Here is a 26089-nt window from a genome sequence, read left to right as displayed (position 1 = left end):
AAAAGGCTCTTCAAAGAAAAAATTCATGAGACAGCAGGACACAGAGATTTACAGCTGCAGCTTCTGAATTTGCCTTGCTTATGAAGTTTGCTGTCACTCTGGGATGAAGAGCTAAGTAAATGCTAAATGAACTGTATTTAAAAATACTTCTTCAATAAATGTCCTTGCAAATTAAATTTCAGAAGATGATCTTACCTTTAGCCCGTTTTGATGATAATTTTAATTACGGTTAATATAAATTTTAATATGCGTTTCCAGTTTATTGTCTTACTCCATCATGGCTACATCCCTTAAGAAAATTGGTAAGGATGCAAGTGTGTGAGGGTAAAGCATTCACCCAGAGGTATGAGACTGGTGAGAAAGTATATTAGTATGCAAATGCCCTTTGAAGCCTTTTCTGTTCTATTAAGCTCTGCCCTAAAATCAGCAAGAATTTCTGCTCGTTTTAATTTTTCTCCTGTAAGACTGTTGGTTTCCAGCCTAAACATACCCATAGTGTTCATAAATTGATATTTTGGTAGTATCTGTATTGTTCTTCTCCCTCTCTGGTGCTTACCTGCCCTTATTGTTGGCAATATACACAGATAGCCCATAACCATCCACTCTCTGCATGGCTGAGCAAGCCCTCAGCTCCTCTGGGAAGACCTGGTCACGTTCCTGTACCCACTCCAGTGTGCATTTCTTGTTCTTGGGGTCCACCACCCAGCAGGACATCAGTGCTGTGGGTCAGCTCTGACCTGGCCTGTTGGGTGTCTCCTTGGCCTGCCATCGTCTGTGGTTCCTCTCCTTGGAGGCTGCACTGAATGAGCTGTGGTTGGGAATTCTGTAGCATCCTTCTGCCTGAGGAGCATGAAAAGCCATGAAAGCAAAAGGGGATCCCAGTGCTGCACACAGCAGCCACCCAGACATGGGAGTTTCGTGGCTGTTCACATGAGGTGTCCATCAGGGACAAGGATACTCAGCCTTGTCACCTTTCTGCTGCTGGAAATGAATTCTTCTTAGAGAATTCATGGCAGAGCTTTCAGGCTGTTCATGGTGCTCAGCACCCGTGGATCTGGAGCCTCTTGGTGCTGGCAGAGATCTGCCAGTGCTGGATATTTCCCTGTGGATGTAATGGGACTATGCACCTCTTGAAAAACCAAGTTGGAAACACCTCTTCTGTGACTTTCTCTTTTTCTCTCTATTAATTTAATCTCCAGGAGGTTTCACAGTTACAGATTTGGGATACATCAGCAGGTGTATTATTCCCCTCCTGATGTGAAGTTAATCTTCGCTCTGTGGAAATCAAGGGCAGGGTAGAGGACCAAGCAGACTGCCAGCTCCATTGAGATAATCTGGCAAATTAATGAATGTACTGTGTACTTTTAATGGGATTTCTTCCATATTCTTTTAAGCATTTTGTTTGCCATGCACAGCACAGCAAGCCCTTCCTCTTCCTCTTGCCCCAAACCCTGGTGAGAGCCTGTGGAAGAGTGTCCATGGAAGAAGACTGGAGAGGGCAGCATTTTGGATTGCAAGATGTTTGTGGCTGGCTGGCTCAGCTATCCAGGATTTTCCTTTCCAAATTGGCTGCTGTGGTATCCCAGATGTTAGTTTAATCAGACACACATGCAGACACTGATAGTCACCACGTGTCAGTGGTCCAAAGAGAGGAAAAGCAACTTTGAAACCAGTTGTTCCATTATTCCCCATTCACTGAGTGATGAGTAACCAGGAGTTAGGCCCTGTCAGTGACCCATCTGGATGGCTTGGCTGCTGCTGGGGTGGACGAGCTGTAGGTGTGTTCCTTGCCTTTGCATGGGGCAGATTTTGGCCAGCGACCCATTCATTTCTGCCATTTCTTTCATTTCTTGAAGTCACTTTCATGACTTAATAGGGATATTCCAAGAATTTTTCAGCACCAGTTCAGGAAGAAAAGAGAAACTTAACATCAAATCTAAAGATAGCAGTGTGGTCAAAGCCAAGTAAGGTATAGTCTGCTCAAGTATTTTATTTAGTTTAAAGGTTTATGGCAATCCTGTGTCTGGATTTTATGATCATTATAATGTATGTTAGTCTTAAATCACTGCATTTGTGCAATTTGGTCAGGAGTAACCCTTCTGCTGTTTTAATTCTCTTCTTGGCCTGTGCTGTTAATCATGATGTCACTTGCCTGGAGAACGTTAAATGCCATGTAAGCCTCATGTGATAAGAAACTTGAAACATGCACATTGAAGAATCTGGCAAGGGAATATCTTCAAGTAGGAAGCAGATCTAATTGGAAAACATGGTTTCACATCTGAGAGGAAGGCACTTGCCCAGTGAGGCTGTGCTCACTTTCTGGAGCACGCTGATGGCTCCTGCACACCCTGGGGATCTGCGAAATCCCAGGGAGGCAGACTCACATCCCATGCTATTTTTGTAATGTTTATTTCACAGTTGTTCAATGACAAGATTAAGTTTGGGCTGGTTTAGATCATAACACTTGTATATTTGATATTCTTAAACTTTGGAAGTGGTACAAGTGGCGGTGGCCAGTCGTGTTGGAGCCAGCCTGAGCAGTAGGACAGCAGCTCTCTCCTGGGGAGCCTGACACTGCTTGGCAGCCTTCCCTTCAGAGGAAGTTTTCTGCTCAAAGACATGGTCAGAACCAAAGTTTGTTTGGTTAAATAAAAAATAAAAATTGAAAAGTACACCTGGTTCCTAAATCATAGGAAGCTTTCAAATATTTGCCTCAGTGGCTTTGCATTTTCAGGTTGGAAGAACTTGAATGCAAGAAGCAGAGTTTTGTTTTATTGCTGTTGATCCTAAACATTGATCAGAACTATAAAGTGTGTAGGAGTAGGATGCTATTTTTGTAATGTTTATTTCACAGTTGTTCAATGACAAGATTAAGTTTGGGCTGGTTTAGATCATAACACTTGTATATTTGATATTCTTAAACTTTGGAAGTGGTACAAGTGGCGGTGGCCAGTCGTGTTGGAGCCAGCCTGAGCAGTAGGACAGCAGATCTGTCCTGGGGAGCCTGACACTGCTTGGCAGCCTTCCCTTCAGAGGAAGTTTTCTGCTCAAAGACATGGTCAGAACCAAAGTTTGTTTGGTTAAATAAAAAATAAAAATTGAAAAGTACACCTGGTTCCTAAATCATAGGAAGCTTGCCTCAGTGGCTTTGCATTTTCAGGTTGGAAGAACTTGAATGCAAGAAGCAGAGTTTTGTTTTATTGCTGTTGATCCTAAACATTGATCAGAAGTATAAAGTGGGGTGTGTAGGAGTAGGGTTTGAGATTCTGATCTCCTCCACTGATTTTCAGCACTGATTTTCTTCCTCTTTTTTGCTCCCAATCTTCTGGAGGGCCACAAGCCTTTCAAGCCTTCCAACCTTTTACTGTTTCATTTTATAACAAACCCCAAATGGATTGCAAGCTGATAGGTCCAGGATGATGTTCCAATGGCTCTGTGTAGCACCGTGGGGTCTGCACAGAAGCAGTGCCGGTGTTGGATGCTGCTGCTGGTGTCAGTGCATGACATTTATGTCATTAATTACGTTCCTGTTCCCTCTGGCAGCTGGTGATGGAGTTCTGCGGCGCGGGCTCCGTCACTGACCTCATCAAGAACACGAAGGGGAACACCTTGAAGGAGGAGTGGATTGCCTACATCTGCAGAGAGATTTTGCGGGTATGTGTCCAGGGGGAGCTGAATGTTGCTGGGAATGTGGCAGTTCAGTGCTCAGGGGACATGGGAAGCCTTTGGCTCTGCAGATTTCGTGGATGCTGTTCTGCCATGGGCTGGAGCCTCTGCGGTGCCAGCAGGCGTGAATGATTCATGTGCCTGTATGATGCATAATAAATAAGCCCTGCTTAATGCCCTTTAGCTCTGTTAGTTGTCTGAATTTTAACTCTTTTTTTCCTTCAACAAAAATATAATCTCCTATTAGTATTAAAAGGGCAAAGATTTATTTACGTTAGAATTACGTTTTTAATTAACAGAAAGGTGAGGACTAATAAAGTCTGTGGAAAGAAGAATCTTCATGATTAAAAAGCATCCTGTGTTTTATAAAATCCACATGTCTGATTTTAATGAGGATGCTGCAGCTTTTATGCTCACAATATAAATGTTTGACTGAGATGTCTTAAAATGGGCCATGCCAGAGATGGCAGCTTCAGCAAAGACTTTCCTGCGTTTTGCATTGCTGAGGTTAGAGGATGGGGTTGTAATGGTTGTCCTACATTAAAATCTATTGCTCTGTGAGCCAAAGATTTTTTCAAGAGAAAACAGGAATATTTGGCATGTGAAGGAAACCTGCACAAGAGCTGTTCAAATGATAGGGTGAGAGGAAAGGACCTCAAGTTGCACTAGGGGAGATTTAAGAAAAATTTCTTCATCAAAGAGGTTGTTAAGTACTAGAACAGGCTGTCCAGGGAAGGATGGATCCCCATCCCAGGGGGGATTTAAAAGAGATGTGGCTGTGCCACTTAGGAACATGGTTTTGTCGTGGCCTTGGCGGTTGTCAGGATTATGGTTGGACTCTGTGGTCTTAAAGGTCTTTTCCAACATAAACAATTGTTTGATTCTATGAATGAAAATGAGGCAGAATGATCACTCCAAATGGATGTGCCTGACACTGAGGCTGCCACGGGTGTCCAGAGGTGACACAGCATTTCTGCACTGACCCCGAATGCCGCTGTCCACACCAGAGTGATGTGCAGAAGATGCTGGCACTGTAGCTCATCAGCTTTTGTATGGACACTGCTTTCAGTGCCAGGAGGCCACAGTTACATGGAGTTATTTTAAGTGTATGAGCTCCATGAGCCTGCTCCTTAAAATAGTCCCTGGCAGTGAGTCAAAACCCAGCCTCTGACTCATGTCCCAGGGCCAGTATTGGGTGTCACCTACTGCATTTTGGCCACGCAATTGGGCAGTGGTGGGTGACCTCTGTGGGGTTTGGGGTGAGGAAAGGCTCCCAGCTTCACACTGCAGAACGTGGCTCAGGCTTGGTTCAAACAGTGGTGGACAGTTGGAATTCTAACATGAGGCTCAATCCCATGTTGTTAAAGGATTTATTGAAATCCTGCGGAATTTTTGTTTTGCCTCAAATGCTCAAAGGTGCCTGTAACCAAGTATGATATGGTTTAAAAAAGGACTCCTATATAATATAATATCTATATAATCTGTTCCACAGTTTTCCCAAGGTAACGAGCATAAAATGACTAGTAACTACCAGAAGCGATAGCAGAAATCCTTTTCTTCCTCAAATATGAATGTTTCATGTGAAGTGCAAACCTAGTGCAAAATAGTTTTTGAAATAATCCATATTTTTCCTAAGCTGGCAGTCTGGGTGGATTTTACTTTAAAACTGAAATAATAAATGAATTAAATAAAATTGTGGATTGCAAAAGAAATTAATGAGCTAATAAACCAGCACAACAGCAAAGCTAGTTTACCTTTAGCCTTTGAGACAGGCTTTTCACTTGAGCTATATCTCTTTTAGGGATATGTGCAGGTTATAACATTTGTATTTGCATGCTAGTTTTTTTTATACAAGTTTCTCAGTGTACTGAAATCCAGTTTATTGGACCGATATAACAAGAGAATTGTTTTCTTCAGTTTCTGGATGATGGAAATGGAGAAAGGAGACAAACCCATTCTATTATTTCTGCCACAGAAATGGCTCCCTGAGGCAAGGGAGCACATGGGGGAAATGATGTCTGGAGTGAGGGAAGAATTTGGGTTAATACAGGTTCCTGCTGGAATGTGAGAGATTGGGTTAAAACCCTGCAGAATGGACAGGCTCCTCGCCAGGCATGTCCTCCCAGCATGGGACAGTGTTTGGAGCATGGGATAAACAAAAGCATTCTCAAGTGCTTAACTCCAACTGTGAACCTTTCATTTCTGGAGCATAATTGGTTGAGGAGGAATGTCAGAAAATAACATGCTTTGAACTTGGGTTCCTCTAACCTTTCTCTGAATTCTCCAGGGCTTGAGTCATCTACACCAGCACAAAGTAATTCATCGAGACATCAAGGGGCAGAATGTATTGCTGACAGAAAATGCAGAAGTGAAACTAGGTAAGAGTGGCTGAGAGCTCCTGGAAACTGCTGGTGGGCTGGCTGGGGAGAAGCAGCAAAACTGGCTTGTACATGACCTGAAGAAAGAGGATGGGTACCAAGAGCTCCTCAGTGGGTTTTGTTATGTTGGCTTTGATGCACGACCTTGGGTGTTGACCGAGTGCTGTGCCTCAAACTGCCAGGGGTTGATGGCCAGGTTCTGCCTGCAGAGATGCACCTGCAGTGGTGTTTCTGCTCAGACAGCTCTGCCACCAGGTACAGGTTAAGCAACCAACACCAATTTTTCATGCCCTGGGTTGAAAATTGCCCTGTGATCACCACCAGATGTTGTCAATAGCTGTTCCCCCACAGCTGTATAGCAGTGTCCTGGAGAATAATCCACTTTTAGTTTAGCATGACCTAATCCAGACTCCTTTTCGAAGATAACCTGATGGAGGGGTTTAATCTGCAAGAACTACTCTGAATTTTGTGCACTCTTTTAGTCACCCTGGAGAGGAGCAGGCATTAGTATGGAGATCATATGGAAGACAGCAGATCAGTGCAGATGATTTGTACACATCCTCACTTGTCCAGTATTGATGGTATTGGGGCTGTCTTTGCACAATTAATTTTTGTTGATGATGGAAGATCCCTTACACTGGTCATGTGTGGTGAGAGCCTGGTTTTCCCATGCCTCCTCTCTCCCTTTACAGCAGAATAAAACCCTGGCTTAACAGATGGCACCACCAGCTCGTTGGGCTTTATGCTCCTGAGGATTCCTCTCCAAGGGGAAATTCTCCAGGGCAAATCTCTAGCCATTGTGTTGTGCGAAGTGCAGTTAGTGGACCAGAGAGTATTCTCTCATTGGTTTGATTTCATAATTTTTTGCTTCATTTTGCAGCTCTCTGCTTGACATTTCCCATGGGTCTTTGTCCTTGGTCCTTAGTTCCTTAAGTCTTTTGCATTTCTGCCATTTGCAGCAAGAATTTAGGTAGAAAAATGAGGCTTCCACCAGTATTTGGCAGGCTTCAATTCAAATGAGCAAGCTTAGAACAAAGGCTGCTGCTTATTCATGTTGCTAACCCTGTTTCTCATTAGTATGAGGAGCTGTGATTTCTTTTCACTGCCTCCTGGCAAGGAGGAAAAGGCACAGGGTTTTGTACAAAACCTGGACATCAGATGATCAGGTTTGTCCTTGACTGACCTCTGTTGATGCCAGCAGAGATCAAACAGGAATGTCTTCAGCCACGTCCCCCTTTCCTGGCCGTGCAGAGCTGTTCTGGATGAACACAATGCTTTACATGGAGCAGCAGGGCATTGCTCAGGTTTGTCTCTGACTGATGCCCCACTGTCTCCCTGCTGCAGTGGATTTTGGTGTCAGTGCCCAGCTGGACAGGACGGTGGGCAGGAGGAACACCTTCATTGGCACGCCTTACTGGATGGCCCCCGAGGTCATCGCCTGCGACGAAAATCCCGATGCCACTTACGACTTCAAGGTACCTGCACGGGCATCTTCCTGCTCAGGGGATTCAGCAGATCGTTGCAGCACTGAAAGGCACATTGGCAGGCAGTGCAGGCTCCTCCTGCTTTCTGGCTGTGGGATTTTGGGATGCCAGTTTAGGTCCAACCTGAATCTTTGTTGTGCTGTTCACAAATTTACTGTGAGGAGTCTTTCCCCGTGTGGAGAAAGGTGTCAGACTCAGGCTTCCTACTTACTACCCTGCTTTTTGATGCTGTGTATTTAAATACTCCAGTCAAACAAGCTGTATTTGCTCTATTTACTCTGGAGAGGAGTCAGGTCAGGTTTAGAAAGGGTAAAATCACATCCTCTGGCCTGCAGGCTGATATTCGCAGGGAGATGTGAAGGCTGCCACACAATCAGACGTTTAGGGGGCTGACCTACTTTTCACATGTCTCTCCAGCCTGTTTGAAGTTTATTTTTGGATCAGTGGCAGCACAACATCGCTGCTGAGTTATAATGTGGCACAGAGCCCTGTGCCATGCAGCAGATCCACAGGAAGGTTAGGAGTCCCACCTGCCCATTCAAACTACAGTGAGGTGTGATGTTTAAAGCAGGGAGAGCTTATTATAGTTTATCTGTTATAGTTTATCCTGTTTCTGCCTTACTACAAGTTTCTGGACACATATCTGTAGAAATATCCCTTGGTTTTTTGAAGTGTCCAGAACTTGAATTTCTAGCTCCAAACCTCCTAAGGTCCACTGAGTGTGTCCAGAGAGGAGGGCAGGGCATTGCCACGTGAACTCTGGGGGGGAAGCTCAGGCATATGTGAAGCTTGCTGTACTTGTGTTCTTGTGCCTGCTGAGAGGTCACTTCACAAGGTGATGTTTAAAAAGGACTTTGAGACCCTCTGGTGTGAGCAGCTTTCTAAAAGTAGAACACTCCAGTGTAACAGAGGCACAGCCCACCATTGTGATATAATTTTGGCTACAATTACTGATTGTTCACAGAAATTTTTGAGAAATGAATGACTTTAAAGAAGCCAAAATGATGCTTTGCCCTTGCAGCCATTTAAGTGCCTCAGTCAGCTTTTGAACTGAGGGTTTTCCAGAGAGCAGCTCTCCAGTCTAAGTTCAGACTCTGGGTTACAGAAATTGTTAATGATGGGGACATGTAGAAATAGTTTAATCTCCAATTACTTATTACTCTTTGATTGACCAATTACAACAAGCATTTCCTCAGCTCTGCTAGGGCAGTGCTTCATGACAAGGCTGCACCCTGCCCTGGCTGCTCTCACCACTTCTCCACCGACAGCTGCCTGTGCAGTGCTCTCATTAATCACAGCTTTTTGTTATTATATTTTTTTTAAAAGGACTGATATCTTCATAGGCTACTTCTACCCTCTGAAATCCCTGAGGATTTTCCTCCTGCCAGAATAACTGGGGCACTTAATATGCCGTGGACTGATGCACAGGCTCCAGGACCAGAATCCCTCTATTGTCCCCGAGGATCAGATGCTCACAGCGAGCCTCTGAAGTTGGCTCTGGCCATTTTCCCGTGGCTGGGGGTGTGGAACAAGAGCTGATTGCTGCTGACATGCTCCATGCAGGGTGCTTTCAGAGCTCCTGGTGATGTGGGAGCCACTGGACATTAGTCCATACCCCGGATCACAGCCTTCCACCTGGTACTCTTGCTTTGAAGTAGGGTGGGGAGGATGTAAGTGATAATTATTTTAAAAGGGATGCAAATCAGATGCTCTCAGGTTTAGCTGACTGGCTTAAAATACTGAATACAAAAAATGAGATTTATAGGGTGAGAAAAGGAATCCTCACAGGCTTAATCTCTTGGACAAAAAGCCTCTGATCTCACTGTTTTCTTAGCCAGAAAGAGATGCCTGTGTAATCTATGGAAGGAGGCAGTAAATACCTCCTCACATAAATAAACCACTTTAAAAAAGAACAAATAGAACCCCCCTCCTGGTGTTGAGGTTATTTGTTGTTTTTTTCCCCAGCCAGTCTTCCTTTTTTCTTTAGAGATATCTTGTCAATAAGCTTAGAATCAAAGGAGGGGGAGAAGGGAGCCTGCTTCCCTTCCCAAGTCAAGGCAATGCAAATACATTAGCACAGCATCCCTTTGCTGGATGGACTGAAAGGCTTTTCAGTCTTAAAAATAAAAACCACTCAAAAAAAATCCTGAATTCCAGATCATTATAAAATGTGTGCTTCCCGCTGAGTTTTCTGCTTTCTCTGGGAGACTTAGAGAGATGATAATCCCTTTCTGTATTCCTCCAGCTTTAAGATCACTTGGCATCTTGCATATAATACTGGGCACCTCAATATGGAAAGACACATTAGGAATTTGGAAGGAGTTCAGTGGCAGCCCAGAGGGAAGGGGTCATGTGTGCTGAATCATGTGGAAAGGCTGTGATAATTAAGTATGCAGCAGAAATCCCAGCTGACCAGAAACAAAGAATGGATGAGACTGTGCTGTGAAAGGGCTGAAAATAAGATTTGAGAGAGAATTTTTAAGCATGTGCAAAGATGTGTAGCAAGGACAGCATTTGTTGAGGGAGAACTTGAACTAAAAATGAGGAAAAGTGCCCTGAAATTGGAAATCCAAGTTGCCTTTCCTGGAGGGTGTATGTGAAAAGGTGCTTGTGGCTCCTGGAGGCTCTCTCTAGCTCTGGCTGGGACTCTGTAGTGGGAAAAACAACCTTTCTGGGATTAATTCACTAAATGGTAGGTTTAGAGGCTTGAGGCAGTTTAGAAAGAGCAGCTCCTGAACTGGAGAGGAGAAGAGTGAAATGGGACTGCAGGGACAGAAAGCAGGGCAAGGGAGAGCTGGATGCACAAGAGGAAGGGTGGAAGGCAGAGTCCATCCCTTCCAGCATTAGGTGGAAGCACCAGCATTGGTCTGAGTCCAGCAGATGGGTTGGACTCATTTTCTCTCACTGGGCACGTCCAGCCTCTGCCTCCAGCACTGCCAGGAGAGCCAGTCCATTCCCTGGGCTCCTTGTCAGGGCTAGGGGTGCAGCCACAGCTCAGTGGTGATGGTGGGCTGGGGAGGAGGCTCTGGAGGGCAGCTCAGTGCTGCTGTCTGGCAGGGAGCTGGGAATTTGGGTGATCTTGCTGGCAAGGGAGAAGATGGAAGGAAGAGTGTTAGAGGTATGAAATCAGAGTTTCCCAGATAGGTGCGTTATCTCTGCTCTGATCCTTCAGGAGACTCAGGGATGAGCAAGGCTTGGGAATAGGGTAGATAAATGTGTGCTTTTCTCCTTGCACTGGCAATGCCCCTCTGCTTTCTTCCACAGAGTGACTTGTGGTCTCTGGGGATAACAGCCATCGAGATGGCCGAAGGTGCTCCCCGTGAGTAGTCATGGCTCTGTTCATTACCCCTGGGTTTGTAAATGCTGGGCTTTGCTGAGCACCAGCCAGAGCTCAGCTGGTGAAAAACCACCCCAAGGTTTTCCCTGGGCTTGCTGAGGTGGAGCTCACAGCACCCATGGGGACAAAGCTGCCAGGGCAGCATGGCCCAGGGGGCAGGGTGGGCAGTGAGCAAGGCACCTGTGTGACACCTGATACATCTTGGAGCACTCTGGGACATGGTTTCCTCAAATAAAACACAGATGAAGAAGGGTTGGAGGACTGGAAGCAGGTAGAGCACAGCCACAGAGCTGGTGTGACACTGAGAGTGACATGCTGGGTGCACCCCCACAAGTCACACTGCCACGGTTTTCAGTGTTGTCCTCAGACTGTCCTTGCTGGAAAATGCAAGTCAATAAAGCCAGAGCATCATGCCACGTGGCGTGGCTGTCCCATGCTCTGGCCCATTGATGTCAGCACCTGGCAGGTGCTGAGGACTTGGAGCTGCAGGAGCAGAGATGTCCCCAGCCAACCCTGGTGGTGCTGGGGACACTCACAGCCCTTGGGTGGGGACATCAGATCCTGAACTCACAGCCCTTGGATGGGGACATCAGACCCTGAACTCACAGCCCTTGGGTGGGGACATCAGACCCTGAACTCACAGCCCTTGGATGGGGACATCAGACCCTGACCTAACAGCCCTTGGATGGGGACATCAGACCCTGAACTCACAGCCCTTGGATGGGGACATCAGACCCTGAACTCACAGCCCTTGGGTGGGGACATCAGACCCTGAACTCACAGCCCTTGGGTGGGGACATCAGCCCTCACCTGAGCCCAGGGCTGGGGTTGTCTCTGGGGGGTTGTTGCTGCAGTCATCCTGCCATGAGGTCTGGCAGCCTCAGAGGGAGCTCAGATCTCCCAGCTGGATGTCTGTGCTGTATTTAATGCCTCTTCTTACAAATTGCAGCCCTGTGTGACATGCATCCCATGAGAGCCCTCTTCCTCATCCCCCGCAACCCGGCCCCGAGGTTGAAATCTAAGAAGTGGTGAGTTTCTTTCTCCATCTTTAGGGATTCTAAAAACATTTCTGGAGCAATCTTTTTCTGCAGCTGGGCAGAAAAAGTGTTGATATGGTGTTGATATTTATATAGATTTGGGGGTTGGTGGTGGTCCTCCAGCATCATGCTGGTGAGTGCAGATTTGGGCTTTGGTCTTCCATGGAGAGGAAATTTGTTCTGAAGGATCCACCATGGGATGGAAGCCTTCCTTGGTATGCAGAGAGAGTAACACACTCACCCTGCCTTTTCACAGTGCAGAATTGGCTTTTCCTGGGCAGTTTGTGCAGCCTGAAGTCTGATGACACTTTGCTTGGCTCCTTTTTCATTCCAGTCAGGTTCCGTTCTCAAGTGGAAACATGTATCCAGGCCAGAAAAAAAGAGGATGGTTTATCTTGAAGGCCCAGGAATGCAGAGATTTGTACTTTGTTTGGGCTTTATTTTAAAATTTTGCAGGAAAAGATGCATCACTGTTTTGGAAAAAAAAAAAAGGAAAAAGGAAAGAAAGTGAGGCATGCCAATAAAAACCCACAGGAAAAATATTCCTGAAGCCCAGCCAGATGTTGTTTTGTTACTGTATGTTCTGTATTGATGGAAGTGGAGTCCTTAAAAACACTTGTCTTTGGTTTGTGCTGTTTTCCTGCCCCAGGTTCAGCAGTGGTTTAGTCAGGAAAGATCTGCCACATGTTGGAGAGACAGCACTGCCCCTTGTTCCCAGATAGGCTGAGCTCACAAAGGGAAGCTTTGCCTTAACCTTTAAATTTTGCTTTATGTCTTACTGATTTTACACCCATAAAAAGGAGAAGAGCCCATGGTATGTACTGACAACACTTGGGGCAGCAGCAGCAGCTATTTTATTGCTGACAGAGGAGTGAGAGGGATTTGGAGACCTCTGCTTTGGATGCATGGTGTTGAGCTTTTAGAACCAGCCTAAAAACTCCTCCAGGCTTTGGCAGGAGCCATCTCAGTTTGGTCAGTCTGATCATCATCTGCTCCAGTACCTAACCAGGAGGAGAGGAACCATTCCCAGCTGGCTCTGCAGAGGGTGTCAGATATTCTTGCTCTCTTTGCATGACCTTTTGAGGATACAATTAGTCAGCTGAGAAAATAGTGTAGGTGCTTGCTTTCTGCCAGATCACCAGTCTGCTCCTTTGTTATCCTTACTCCTACAGCACTAAAAGGATTGTGAGACTTGAGAGTTTATTTTTCATACAAAAGTGCTGTTTATTCAGCAAAGACTCCCTCAGCCTCCAGGCAGAGGGGAGCTGATGAAAGCACATTTTGAGCAGGATGTTTCCCTATGTCCTTAAGGTAAAAATGGAGCTGGGGTGGAATTTATATTTATAAAATTTTATTTTCCTGCCCTGCCATTGCAGGATGTGCTTGGTGCAAGGTGGCGTGTTCCTGGGCACCACCTTGCCACACACATCTGGCAGCTGTGCCAGGTGTGCACATCCTGTGGGGTCTGCCTGGGGTCATTTGGTCTGCCCAGAGTTGTGCTCTGCCTGTGCCAGGGGTGGCATCCTGGGTGCTTTGATGGAAGATCTCCTGGGAAGCCACAGTGTAATTAAACTCCAGCTTTGAGAGGCAGCTTGGTGCTGACCTGGCCTCTGCTCCCCTTCCATGATCAAGCAGGCATCCCTGGTGTCCATCAGAGCTGGGACATGTGTACCTCAAGTAGTCAGACCTCTGTTCATCTTCCAAGCTGTCATTGCAGTGGAGAGCTACAAAGGATCCAGATAAAGCTCCATGAAAGCAAATTTTTGCAGCATTTTCAATGTGGCACTGGGCAGATTTGCTGTCCTTGACTGATTTCGCAGCTGGAGGTTTTTGGGCCTTGCCAGGATAAGTCCTGAAATTCGGCAGGCCCATCCCAGGAAGAGTGGAGATGTTTGACCAGGCTTTTGGGGTGGCTTCTTGGCAGTCATTGGGCTGGTTTTCACAAGCACAGGTCACAAGAAAAAAGCAAAATGGAGAAAGGTTCAACTTGAGTTTGTCCTTGCTTTTGTGCACAGCAACACAGAAATAAAAGTACACTCCATGGGCAGACCATCTTTTCCATGCATGTAAAAGTAGTGAAGGGACTCCAGTCCCTTTGATGGTAAGTTGGGAAAGCCAAGAGAGAACACTGGCATGGGAGCCTGCCCTCAGTTAAAAATTGTAGAGAGGAAAATAATTTTGTTGCTTGCTAAATCCTCAAACTAGCTTTTGAAAGAGTGCTGTGTTCCTGTGAAATTAAATTCTTTGGTATATCATTTTCTTTCCCAATTAAAGCCAGCCAGCAATGAAGCTTTATTTTCCTCTTCCCCTGTTTGCAGGCAAAATGAACTCAAACTTTAGTGATTTTGTTCCCATAAACCTTCTCTAGCCCTGCATTGTAAAAGACATGAAACCTCTTTGTTAATGAGGTGATATTTGCACTGTGGTACCACTTTCCATCCACGCAGCTGCAAAAGCTTTGCAAACATTGATTTAAGCTTTACAAACCCCAGGAGCTGGAGGAACGTGTGTTTCAGGAAGGTGGGCTGCCCTGGGCCTGGGGAGGGGATGAAATGTGTGCTGGAGTCCTCCCGGATCAGAGCCAGGGAGAAAGCCCTGGTCTCCAGCTCCAGTGAGGGCTGAACTGTGCCACTGGACAGGCTGGTTTCTTTGAGAGAGGAAGATTTTGGGAAATGCAGCAACCTGAGCTGGAAAATGGATGGGAAATCCCTGTCCATAGCTGCTCAGGCAGCAAAGGTGTCTTAGGGCATCACGGGGCACTGGGACCCCCATCCCATCACTTCCAGGAGGATAACTTTTCAGCTCCTTCACCTGTAGTCTATTTGCACTGTGTGCTGTGATGCTCTGGACCACACATCCAGGACTGGAGTGTCTCCAGCTTCACACCAACAAGAGAGAATTGCATTTTAAAAGTGTATTTTTTTTGAGCATCACATTCAGAAACACTGCATTTCTCAAGGCAAGGTGGGGAAGGCAGATTTGCTCATTAGCAGAGCTGGAGGGAAGATTTAATTGGATCCAGTAGCATATTTTATTTTTGCATCTCAATTTGTATGGATTAGCCCTTGAAAGATAAACCACTTTTAGTCTGACAGCTTAAAAGTAAAATCTCTGAAAGCTTATTGTTTTACTTCTAATGTAATTCTGTAGTATCTGTTGGCTTCTGACATTAATTTATATTCATTTTCTTATTTGCTAAAGCAACATAGACTACAGTAGCCTGTCAACATTTTCCTTCCTTGTAAATCCCTGTTCTCTTGAGTTTATAATGTGGTGAAATTAGTTCCAGGAAAAAACTTTGGATATGCAGCACTCGAGACTAAGACAAATTTGTTTATTAAAGATTTGGCTGAAACTGTTTTAGCTGAGATTGAATGTAACTTTGTGGGCAGGGAGGAGGGCAGGGCTCTGTTCCCATTTCTATCAAAAGAGATGTCCCAGTCTCTTGGATCAGGGGGTCTGGGGCTTCCTGGCCCCCCAGCCCTGGTGGGTTTTGATGCTGCTGACAGAGGAGGGAAAGGCTGCAGGCAGCAGCATCACCCAAAGGTTGCCTGAGCTCTACCAAGCCCTGCAATATTGGGACTTAAATCTAAAAAAAAAATTAAACCTAGCTTGTCCCACTCAGCTTCACAAAGATTCATCTCTTGAAACTCTGCCTGGGGGGGGCTATAAAATATGAGAAACAATCCACTCAGGCACTGTGCTTATATCTGTGTGTGTTGTATCTTGTTTCTACCTGCAGTTTCACAGGTTCAGAGGGAAGGGAGCAGGAGCACTCCCTGGCTTTTTCTTGGGTGCCATTGGTGACATCTTGCTTTGGTGATTCTCTGGTCATACTGATGGTTCCCAGCATTCTGGGATAACGAGCGAGAACTGAGAAAAATCTTCATAAACTTTCTAACACGAAAGAATCAATACATTTACACTTACTTCTGTACCTTCCTTCCCTGTTCTTGACCAGGTCTAAAAAGTTTCAGTCCTTCATTGAGAGCTGCCTAGTGAAGAACCACAGCCAGAGACCAACCACGGAGCAGCTGATGAAGCACCCCTTCATCCGAGACCAGCCCAACGAGCGGCAGGTCCGCATCCAGCTCAAGGACCACATCGACAGGACTAAAAAGAAGCGAGGAGAGAAAGGTCAGTGGAGCAGAGATCAGGGTTAGTGGAGGAAAAAAAAGCACTCTGAGCAGTCCTTAACCTGTGCCATTTGCTCAGATATCCCTGTCTGGGCAACCTGTGACCTCTGCCATGTGCTTGGGGATGGCTAGTGCAGATCAGGGCACATCCAGGCAGGTGAAGCTTATGGGTAAAAGAGGGAAAACAAAGAGTTGTCCATGGTCTCAGTACCAGTTCTCCTTACTCAGATGGCTGAGATTGTTTGCAATCTTGTTAAATTCAATAGGTGTGAGCCTTCATGTAGTTTTGGGGACAGATTTTTTTGTTTGGTTTGATTCCTCTCAGTCATTGAAATGAAAATAAATACCTGTAACTAAACAATGGGTGTTCCTGCAAAGCAGACAGGTGACTGTCATTAGAGTTAATCAGTGTTTTTAATTTATTTTTTTTTCCTAATGGAAGATTATGCCATTTTTAGGCCAGGTGGTAATTTCCACATGGAACATCTAAGCTTTGATTCATTGAAGCGTGTGTATAGAATTTACGTTTGCATAGATCCGTGCTGGCGTGTGGGAGGGTGAAGCTGCTAAGCTGAATTTTCCCCAGCTCACGTATTTCATGCCAAGTGTGTTGATCTACGTGACATCCCTGCAGCACCAGCAATGAGCAGAGCTGTGCAAACGAACATCCAGATAAGACCCTTGCCCCAAAGCAATCCCACTGACTAGGAATAACCCATTAAACTGAATGTTTTCAGTGAACTCTCCAGGCCCTATCAAAGTCCTCTGCAAGAAAGATCAGATAGGAGAAAAAAACTTGTTAAAGTATTCAGCCGCTTGTGAACTGAATTTTAATTTGAAAGCTCATTTGTAGAATCCAGCAAATTAATATGTTGCTATTTCTCTTCTTATTGGTAGCGGAATTAATTTTTCATGCGTACCTTCCAGCCCCTTGTAATAGATTTCACTACAATCAAAACAATAAAATGGGATCCCAGTGAAGTATTAAATGTGTTTAGTCTGGCAAATGAAGGTTGGACCCTAGAGATGGAGAGTAATTGGATAAATGCAAGCCTTTCTTTGACTATAATTCCTTTCATCCGATAAAGATGATATCCCAACAGAAATTGCTGTATGTAACACAACATTGCAGTGAGCTTTTATGTAGATATCTTCATTGCCTGGAAATTACATGGATTTGCATAGGAAGAGCATATGTTTAGGGAAAGGGGAGCTGGTGCCTTCAGAGCCTTGGTTAAATCCCCACTTTCCTGTGGCTGTGGCTCCAATAGCTGGTGATGCACCTCCTGTTGCAGAACCATCCTGAAGAAGGGGGTCACTGTCATATGGGGATAAATTCTTATTTTGTGGACACTCCCATCTTTACATCAAGGGACTGTGGTTGTCAGGGCTGTTGCCCACTGTGCTGGTGCTTCCCTGGCCTTGTGGCCCCCATAAAACCACAAAATGCAGAGCAGTAATGCTGCTTATTCTTGGTCATGCAAGGTGAAGAGAATTGGCTGTTCTGCCTTCAGAGCTCTGGGCTTTGCAGCCACTGGAAAAACAAATGAGTCCAGCAAAGGGCACTGATGAGCAATTCTGTTCCTAGATGAGACAGAGTACGAGTACAGTGGAAGTGAGGAGGAGGAGGAGGAAAACGACTCTGGAGAGCCAAGGTAAGAATCAGCATCTCATTTGTGCCCTTACATCCCTTTTAGCTCTGTGTAAAATCAGCTTGGATTATGGGCTCATATGAACTGGAAATGGAAGAAGGACATTCTGAGCACAGAGTCCTGTTCCCTGGCAGAACAGAGGGAATTCTTGCTGCCGGGTGGTGCGTGGGTATAAACTGATGCTCTGGACCACCTTAACCAAAAGCTGGGGAAGAAAACCCCATTGCCTGTGGGATCTGCAGCACGACATGGTGCTGTCATGGGAATGTGGATATTGAGATGTGGAAAAATGTGAGGTGAAATTTAAAAATTCTTTAAAATGTGGTTCCTTACATCCAAGTGTAACTCCCTTTTTTCATGTAATTTTTCACCATGAAACCTCCCAGGTGCTGCTGCTGCAAACACTGTGGGGCTGGAACTTTCTTTGCTGACATTTTTCAGAGCCGTTGTAATTAGTATCAGGTTATTCCATTATTTCTCTGAGATAATGTAGTATTTTGATAGCTGGCAATGATTCATGCTAAATGTGCTTTGTGCACAGCTAAATATAGTTTGTGCCAGCCACTGCAGCACCAGAGGCTTTGGTTAGAAACTTAATGTAAAGGAAACCTTTCCATTTACAGTGAGTAAATGACGGATGAGCCATGAGCAAAGCTCTGTCACCCTGCCCTGGCACCTGCAGGCCCCCATCCCTCCACCCACTGCTGCCCAAGCTCTGCCAGGTGCTCGGATGCTGTTGGGATGGAGGAGAGGGGGGGGGGTCACGCTGGAAAACCACACAGGAGCAAGAGGCTGAAGGCTGCAGGGAGGGGATCTTCTCTGATGCTTCTCCTGTGTGCAGCTCCATCCTGAACCTGCCCGGGGAGTCGACGCTGAGGCGGGATTTCCTGCGGCTGCAGCTGGCCAACAAGGAGCGCTCGGAGGCGCTGCGGCGGCAGCAGCTGGAGCAGCAGCAGCGCGAGAACGAGGAGCACAAGCGGCAGTTGTTGGCCGAGCGGCAGAAGCGCATCGAGGAGCAGAAGGAGCAGAGGAGAAGGCTGGAGGAGGTAACTGGCCAGGGCTGAGCTGGTTTTTGGGTGGAGCAGCAGGATTTCTGGCGGCAGATCCCAAGGGGACTGTTCTCAGCCCGGCTGAAGGTCACGTGCTGACCTCTCCAGTCAGTAATCCCAAATATTTTGTTATGCTGGTCAAGCCTCTCTGCTCATCCTTTTGGTGTAGCCACCTCCAGCCACTCTCCCCACCATAGCCAAGTGTTGCCAGCTTTTGTGAAGGTAATAGAACTGGTTTGCTGTAAATAAACCCTTGGAATTCCAAGCCTAAAGGGGTCCCTGGAACTACTGAGCAGAGTCAGCCCATGACTGGAGTGACAGCTGTATTCACTCGAGGTGGGCAATCCAGCATCTGTCAAGTTCATTACTGTTATTTACTCCTGTGGACTGTTACAGTTGAAAAGAAGCTGAAAAGCCCAATTTGCCCTATCCCTGGATCCATGTGCCATTTGTGTCCCATTTAATCCATAATTTCAACTTCAGTCTTACAGTCCCTGCCAATTACAATTTCTCTTGCAGGCAAGGGGCAGGTGCCTGCCTGACTTGTGCAATGATCCATATGTGCCCTGAAGGATAAGATTTCATTACCCTTGTCTTAACATACCAGCCAGAAGTGCAGTCAGTCTTAAAATTATCCACCCCATTTAAAATCCAGCTGCAGGATTTGACCTTGTGACTTTGGGTGTCCCTGAGCTGCTCAGCCTGGCCATGTGCTCTGGAGAAAGTGCTGGCTTTTGCTTTAGCTCCTGGTTCTTGTATTGAAGTTCACCAGAAAATAAAGGGGCTTTTGGTGTTTTTGATGGAGTCTTTCAAAAAGACACCCATTGCCTTGCTCTGAAGTCAGCCCAGGTGACTCATTGAAGGGTTCATACATTGAGGGTCATGAAATTAGCTTTCTGAAGAGGTCACCAATATTTCTGATAAAAGGATTTTCAGTAAATGGACTGTTAGGGCATCCACCCTCTTAATTTACATGAGCAAGAGGTCTGTTACTCTGGTCACCAATCTCTCCCTGTACTGGGTAATGCCTCGGGCCAGGGGCACAGACAGGAAGGAATTTCAGGCAGCTGATGGTGGTGATGGTGAGGCCCCTCTTCGAGGTGGTCCTCTGAGCCCCTCCAGGGCAAAAATCAACAAAGGCAAATCCCAGGCAAAGCATTTTTTCAGTCTGGTAAATATGTAGGTCTGTGTTGTCAGAGCACAGAGTATTCAATACTTTGTAGGTCAGGCTTTGCTAGAGCCCTGCACCCATCCCAAGGCTGTCAGGCTGCTTTGGGAGAGGACAAGGTTTGCACATAGATGCACCCCAAAATCCCCTGCCCCAGTGGATGTTTGTGAGGACTCTTGTAAGGAGGCCTGGTTCTGCCTTTGTCCCAGCCTGTCTGCTGCAAGCAGTACAGGAGCAGAACAACAGCAGAATAAAAGCAGACACCAGATTAACTTCAATCCTGTAATGAATACAATGCTTGCTGCTGTATTAATATGTTCTCTTCACACAGAAGAAAATTGTTCTCTCTTTGCTGCTTCCCAGGCAGGTTTTGAATGGAGGACTAATCCCTTTGCTAAGCAGGAGAGCTCTGCCCTGAGCTACAGAGTTGCTGCCTTGCTGGGTTGGGCTGTGCTCAGTCCCCTGGGCTCTGCAGTTCCCTTCTGTAGTGTTCCCAAGTCATTGAAAGTTAATGCCACCATAGCAAGGATTTAAACCCAGTGCCTTTTCTAGTGGCTCTGAACAGCCCCTTTGGGCTCTTCATCCACTGCCTTCTTCCCAGCTGCCTTACAGCTTTTGGACCTCAGTTGAAAGGGGGATGTGCTGGAGCAAAGCTGGCCAAGAGGTGTTTGCAAGCTCCTGCCATGTCAGAGGAATGAGAAAAAGCAGGGGGGCTGTGCTTGAAGAGCATCCTCTGCCCTCCCTGATGTGATCTGTCCCACGGGCTCAGCCAGGATCAGAGCAGATGCTGGGGCCAGCTGGCAGCTGTGGTAGCCCCAGCATTTTCTCAAGTGTCCATTTCCTCAGGTCCATCTGGCCAGGTTTAGCTTCACCTGCATCCAGCCACAGAATAAAATGAGCTCTGCTCTCCATTAGACGCCGTTTGCGTGGCGAGCAAGGAGCAGCTGAGTTGCTATGGTGAGGATTAAAGCTGGAGTCCTTGAAAGAGGTACAGACCTTCTGTTGCAAACGTGGTGGGCTGTGGCAGTGGTGAGGACAGATGCTTCCCAGCATGGCTGGCTGTGACTTTGCCAGCTGCAAGGTGCCCTGAACCTGCAAACCCAGAAAATCTGTAAGTGCAGAGATTAGCAAATAAAGTTTCATCGCTGCTGCTGATGAAATGTGGTTTGGATATAGTTTGGTCTTTGCCTTTCCTGGGTATTTTGGGGCAGGAAGTCTCTGATGGGCAGACAGAGGTGGCCACCAGGAGCTGTCACAGTTGTGCTGAGTTTGGTGTGCCTGTCCCAAGGCTCCCAGTACTAGAGTGCTGCTCCAGCCAGGCTGCTGCTGTTGGGCCTCTCTGCTTTTTCCTACACCAGCTTTGCCCTAACTTTCCTTAATGTCTCTTGGCCAGGGATTTATTTTGGTTAATGGGAACAGGATTTCTTCCATGCTACTTTATGGTCTGACTAAGATGGGGTGTGCCTCCAGCAGGCAGCAGTGGTACCAGCAGATCTCTGGGGCAAGAGACCAGTGGAAGACTCAGATTACTGTGTTTTCAAAATAAATTTGACCTTTAAAACACAGTAGAGCAGCCGGGACAAATAAACCCTTGGAGCTGGTGGCTTTTGGGTCTCCTAAGTCAGCCTGTACAAGCTGCCAAACATATTACTGTGTTTACAAAAAGAGCTTCTACTCCTCATAAGATGCCGTGGAGGTGTCCAGGCTGAGGGAGTCAGTTGGCATTTGGGACCAAGTGCAGCTCCAACAGGATTGATGTAGAAGGATGCCAAGCTCAGAAATGCCTGGACTTAATTTTTACAGGAGATGCACAGCAAAAGAGCTGAAGAAAGGCCTTAGTGGGATAAGTGGTCCATTCCTCTGCCAGTGCAGACCTTCAGGAGGTTTGTTTAGTGATTTTCAATTGCAGGGGTAGAGCTCCTACCCTTTCTTGTGTCTCATTTAACAGAGCTCAAAAGGAAAGAATCACGTTTTTTCTGTCACCTTGATCTTCCTAAGTGGGGATTTCTGAACCTCTCACAAAGTACCTCCCACGTTAGGGCTTTTTTGGGGAAATCCACCATCTCCTGGTGTTGCTCTAACAATAACATCAAATGCATATGGAAAAAAGTCAAGTGAGGAAGTCTTCTGGTGGTCTCTTTATGGCCTTCTTGGTGCTCTTGAGACCTTGCTGCCGTCCTTTGCGTGTCTCCTTGCATCTGTTGGACACTTGGGTCTCCTTTTTCAGGAGCTGACCAATTTCCTTCTCTGAGGCTGAATCTTCTTCCAGGCAGCCAAAGAGATTTAGATTTGCAGCTGTCTTTAATTGCAGTGGAAGTAAAAATGCCCAAGCCAGCTTTGAAACCGGGACTTTCATAGGAGCAGAGTTGCAGCTTTGTTTTCCCTCGTACAGAAAGTTGGTCTCATGAATTCAAAATGTGCACCAGAACTAACCCTCAAATTAGGAAATTAAATATCAATAGATCCAACAGCACTGCAGAAAATGTTTGTGTCATGCAGAAGGGTGAATAGGCTTGAATATATTTTAATTTTTCCCTATATATACATATATTAGATATATATAGTTCCCTAATCAGCCTTCCATTTGTTGCTGGCACAGAATGAGCCTTGATGCACTGGTTTAACCACCAAAACTCCAGCTGAGCTGTAGGAATAGCACATCTTGGGGTCAGGAGCTTTAAGGATCCTGCAAGATGAATCTCTGTGCAGACCCCTTGGCAGCAGTGGGCAGATGGAGTCAGAAAGAGCTTTACATAACCTCATTTTTCTGCCAAATTGTGGATTTTTCTCCATTCTAGGTATAAAATGAAGGTCAGATCATTACAGGGAATGTTCAAGGCAGATCTAAGCATCTTGCGGTTTTCATTTGAGGTTCCAGTTAGTGCACTTACAGAGCTGGATGTTCAAGGGATAAAAAAATTGCTGAAGCTCCTGTAAATGTTAACCAGCAGAACACCATCGACTAGAAGCTCTTAAAAAGCAATTAAAAAAATTTCAGCAATTAGTTGTAGTTAAATTTAGGTTATCTAAAATGGTGGTTTGTTATTTTCTTCTGCATGTGCAGCTGTCCTGTAGCTTGTAGGAACCTTGTCATTAAGATGGCATCCCCCTCATAGTTGTGTGGTGCATGGGGACACTGCAGTGGTCCCAGCAGCATTCCTGCACCCATTTCCAGGGAGAGCTGTGTTACAGCAGCTCCTGTAGTGCAGGTACGAGCTAAACCTCATGTCTCTCTCATTTTTCTTTGGTCAGGAAGCATGTAGGGCTCACAGTTTCTGAAGCATGAGATTTGTCCTGCATGGGGCATCCCTTCATGGTGATCCTGAATAAAAACTCTGCAGTGGTTCAGAGCAAATCAGATCCCTGTTTGCCATGGTGGGAAGTTCTGACCCAGATTCTCTAGCACTGGGAAACACCTCTCCATGCTCCAGTGCTTGGTATGTCAGAAAAGATGATGTTCCAGCCACAGTCACTCTTTCCCTGGTGGCTCAGATAAATGAGCCTGTCACAACAACGCAACCACCTAGAATATTTGTTTTCATTTGTCACTTGGAATTCCCCTTCCACTTCTTTCCTGGCTCATGCTGGTGTTTGGGAGCAGCAAGCCAGGGTTTCCAGGAGCTTCTTCTTGCAAGTGTCAGTGCCTCTGTGAGCTCAGGGGGTTCAAGGGGCAGCTGCAGCTCTCCCATTGCTTGTAGCCCAGGATGTGTCTGATCTAGCAAAGTGAGCTTGCTCTTTGAAGTCCTTGTTTCATGCCAGGCCTCCAAGGGCCTCCCCACCAGAGGTTTTTGCCTTTGTGTGTCTTCTCTCATCAATATTTAAAACCTGTCATATCTGGTGCAGTGCAAATAAGATCCTGTTCTGGCTTACAAGCGGCTACATATAGCTTTACCTGCAGAGTTATATAAATGCAGTCCTAATTAATTGGTGCTCTTGCCTTGCATGAATAATGGATCTGGATAGTGTAAATACACACAGTAGTTTCAGTCTTGGAGAAATGTGGGAAGTGTGCTCTTGCAGTGAGAGAGGGAGGTCAGAAAACAGGGAGAAAAGGAGGCAAGGAAAGAGAGATCTTTGAATCTTTGTTTATTTTTTTCTTTCTTTTCTGTTTCTACATGCACTTGTTTTCAGCCGCATCTCCCTGATCCAAATCCCTCCTTCAAAAATGGTCCACATCATCCTAGTACTGAGGAGACTGGGGCATTGCTGGAGGCTTTGCCCACTGCAGTGCCAGGTCCTCTCCAGATGTTTGCCAGCTGCTGCAGCGGGGCCATCCATGATTCAGCCCTGCTCTGCTGGGCTGCAGTGTTCAGCTGAAGGTGCTGGTAATGCTGCCGTGACAAATGACCTGCTGATAATGTGACCTGACAAACGTGCTGTGGAGCTGGAGGGGAGTGCTGTGCTGCTGGCCTCCATAAAGGAGTGTGTCGGATCCTGCTCGGAGCCTCAGCCCCAGGAGCCTGCCTGCAGCAGGGTGCAGGGGGCCTTTGAGTACCCAAAAGAGCATCAGGCCTGGCTTTGAAGGGAAGTGGTCCCTGTGGGCCTCAATTCTCATTCCTGGAGTTTAATAGGCTTTTAGAAGGCTGGTGGTGAGATGCTGCCTGGAAGGAAAGGGACCAGAAGGGAGGCAAGCTCACTGGGGCACATGGTACCCAGGAAGGATGGTGTGCTACTCCCTCCTTGAGAAAATGGCTTTTGCCTCCTGTGGAAGGATTTGGATTTGTTCGCCTACTAGACTGGAAATGAAGACCATTTCATCACCATTGGGTGATTTTCACTTAAGAAATAGCTGTGGTATTCAGGGCCTTGCCTCCTGCCAGCCAGGCCCAGCCTACACAAGCATAATGTGCTTTATTCAGCAGTGTGATAGTTTAACTAAAAAATGCAGCCATTAAAACCCACCCCAAAACCAGTGTGGCACAACTGTGACTGGAAGCTCAGGGTAGCATTTATTCAACACATTAGTCTGAAGATCTGTGCTTCAGAGGTCATGGGAGCAGTGACCATCACCTCGGGAGGTCAGGGAGCACTGGCAAAGCCAAGAAATCCCATATATCAGCAGGATGCTGCAGAGTGACCGTGTCCTGTGGTGAGCCCTGTGCAATTTCTAGTGTAGAGTCCCAAAAGCTGCACCCAGGCCCGCATTTCTCTATTGCCAGCAAGGACAGGGAGCAGCACATGCATCCCCTGCCTACGTGGGCAGTGCCAGTGGCCGTGCCTGGCGTGGGACACGCCGGTGTCTGGAGCTGGCAGGTTATTTCAGGTTGGATGCAGTTTTTCCTTGCCTGAGGCAAGTGGAGCAGCTCTGATAAATATTGCTATAGGTGGCACTAAAGCTGTGCTGCAGCTCAGGGAAATCATTGGAGTGCATGTGGATGTTACCTGTGGGTGAGGAGGCAGCAGCAGGACAGGCAGTGGCTCCGGATGGAAATGCTGGGGTCTTTAAATGTTTGTTACAACATCTGTAGATAGATTTATCTCCATGGATATCTGTCTGTAAAGATATCCTTACATGTGTATCTCCACAGAGACACAAATATATAGAATATGGAGGAAAATACAGTATCTCTATAGGTATCTACAGACAGATACAGATTTTAAATCAGTGTATGCAGTGCAGGTTCCTGCAGAGCAGCAGTTTCACACGGAGGCATCTTGGTCTCTGGAATGCTCAGGCAGCTCTTCAGCTGCTGGCTCCAGCCCTGCCCACGATTTAGTGAGTGCATGGCAGTGCCAGCTTCTCCAGTGACAGCATTCCCCCTGCAGCCTGCTCAGCCACCGCGTGTCGGCAACGGCAGAGAAAAAAACACAGAGAAAAAAAAAAGAGGAGAAGGAAGAGCCAGGTTTCTGCTTCAGCGAGTGCCTTCCCTTTGGCGTGTGGCTGCACCAGGAGATGATGGAGTCAGGGCAGGCAGCTCCGGCCGCCAATCCCGGCATTTGAGTGCCCTCTGCCGATGCTGGATGCTGCAGTGAGGGGCTGCCCTGGTGAGCAGCCTGTGCAGCACTGCAGCACTCTGCTGCCAGCCCCTGCTCCCAGCATGGTTTAGGCAGCTGGAGGAGTCAGGCTGGGTTAAAAGCAGGCGTGTGGGGGCTGCAGGTGCGCCCAGGGTGACTCACAGCAGGCTGTGGGTTGTCATCACCCCAACACTCCCTGGATTGCTGTCAGCAAAGGTGCTACAGAG

General features: G+C 46.6%; 1 protein-coding gene across 5 annotated transcripts in view; it reads left to right on the top strand.

The window, feature by feature from the left end:
* Positions 1-26089, top strand: part of TNIK (TRAF2 and NCK interacting kinase) — a 152533-nt gene that overhangs the window by 88159 nt on the left and 38285 nt on the right. For all 5 annotated transcript variants that reach the window (XM_041405618.1, XM_041405617.1, XM_041405619.1 and 2 more), the window contains exons 5-12: positions 3544-3654; positions 5954-6044; positions 7389-7519; positions 10793-10847; positions 11815-11893; positions 15864-16039; positions 17627-17693; positions 18532-18736. In XM_041405618.1, the coding sequence (XP_041261552.1) occupies positions 3544-3654; positions 5954-6044; positions 7389-7519; positions 10793-10847; positions 11815-11893; positions 15864-16039; positions 17627-17693; positions 18532-18736 (915 nt within the window). The remainder of the gene's footprint in view (positions 1-3543; positions 3655-5953; positions 6045-7388; positions 7520-10792; positions 10848-11814; positions 11894-15863; positions 16040-17626; positions 17694-18531; positions 18737-26089) is intronic.

The sequence above is a fragment of the Onychostruthus taczanowskii genome, unplaced genomic scaffold (assembly GCF_017590055.1).
Source record: "Onychostruthus taczanowskii isolate IOZ18803 unplaced genomic scaffold, ASM1759005v1 scaffold24, whole genome shotgun sequence".
NCBI lineage: Eukaryota > Metazoa > Chordata > Aves > Passeriformes > Passeridae > Onychostruthus > Onychostruthus taczanowskii.
The sequence above is the reverse complement of the archived record's forward strand: the minus strand, read 5'-3'. Positions and strand labels throughout refer to the sequence as shown.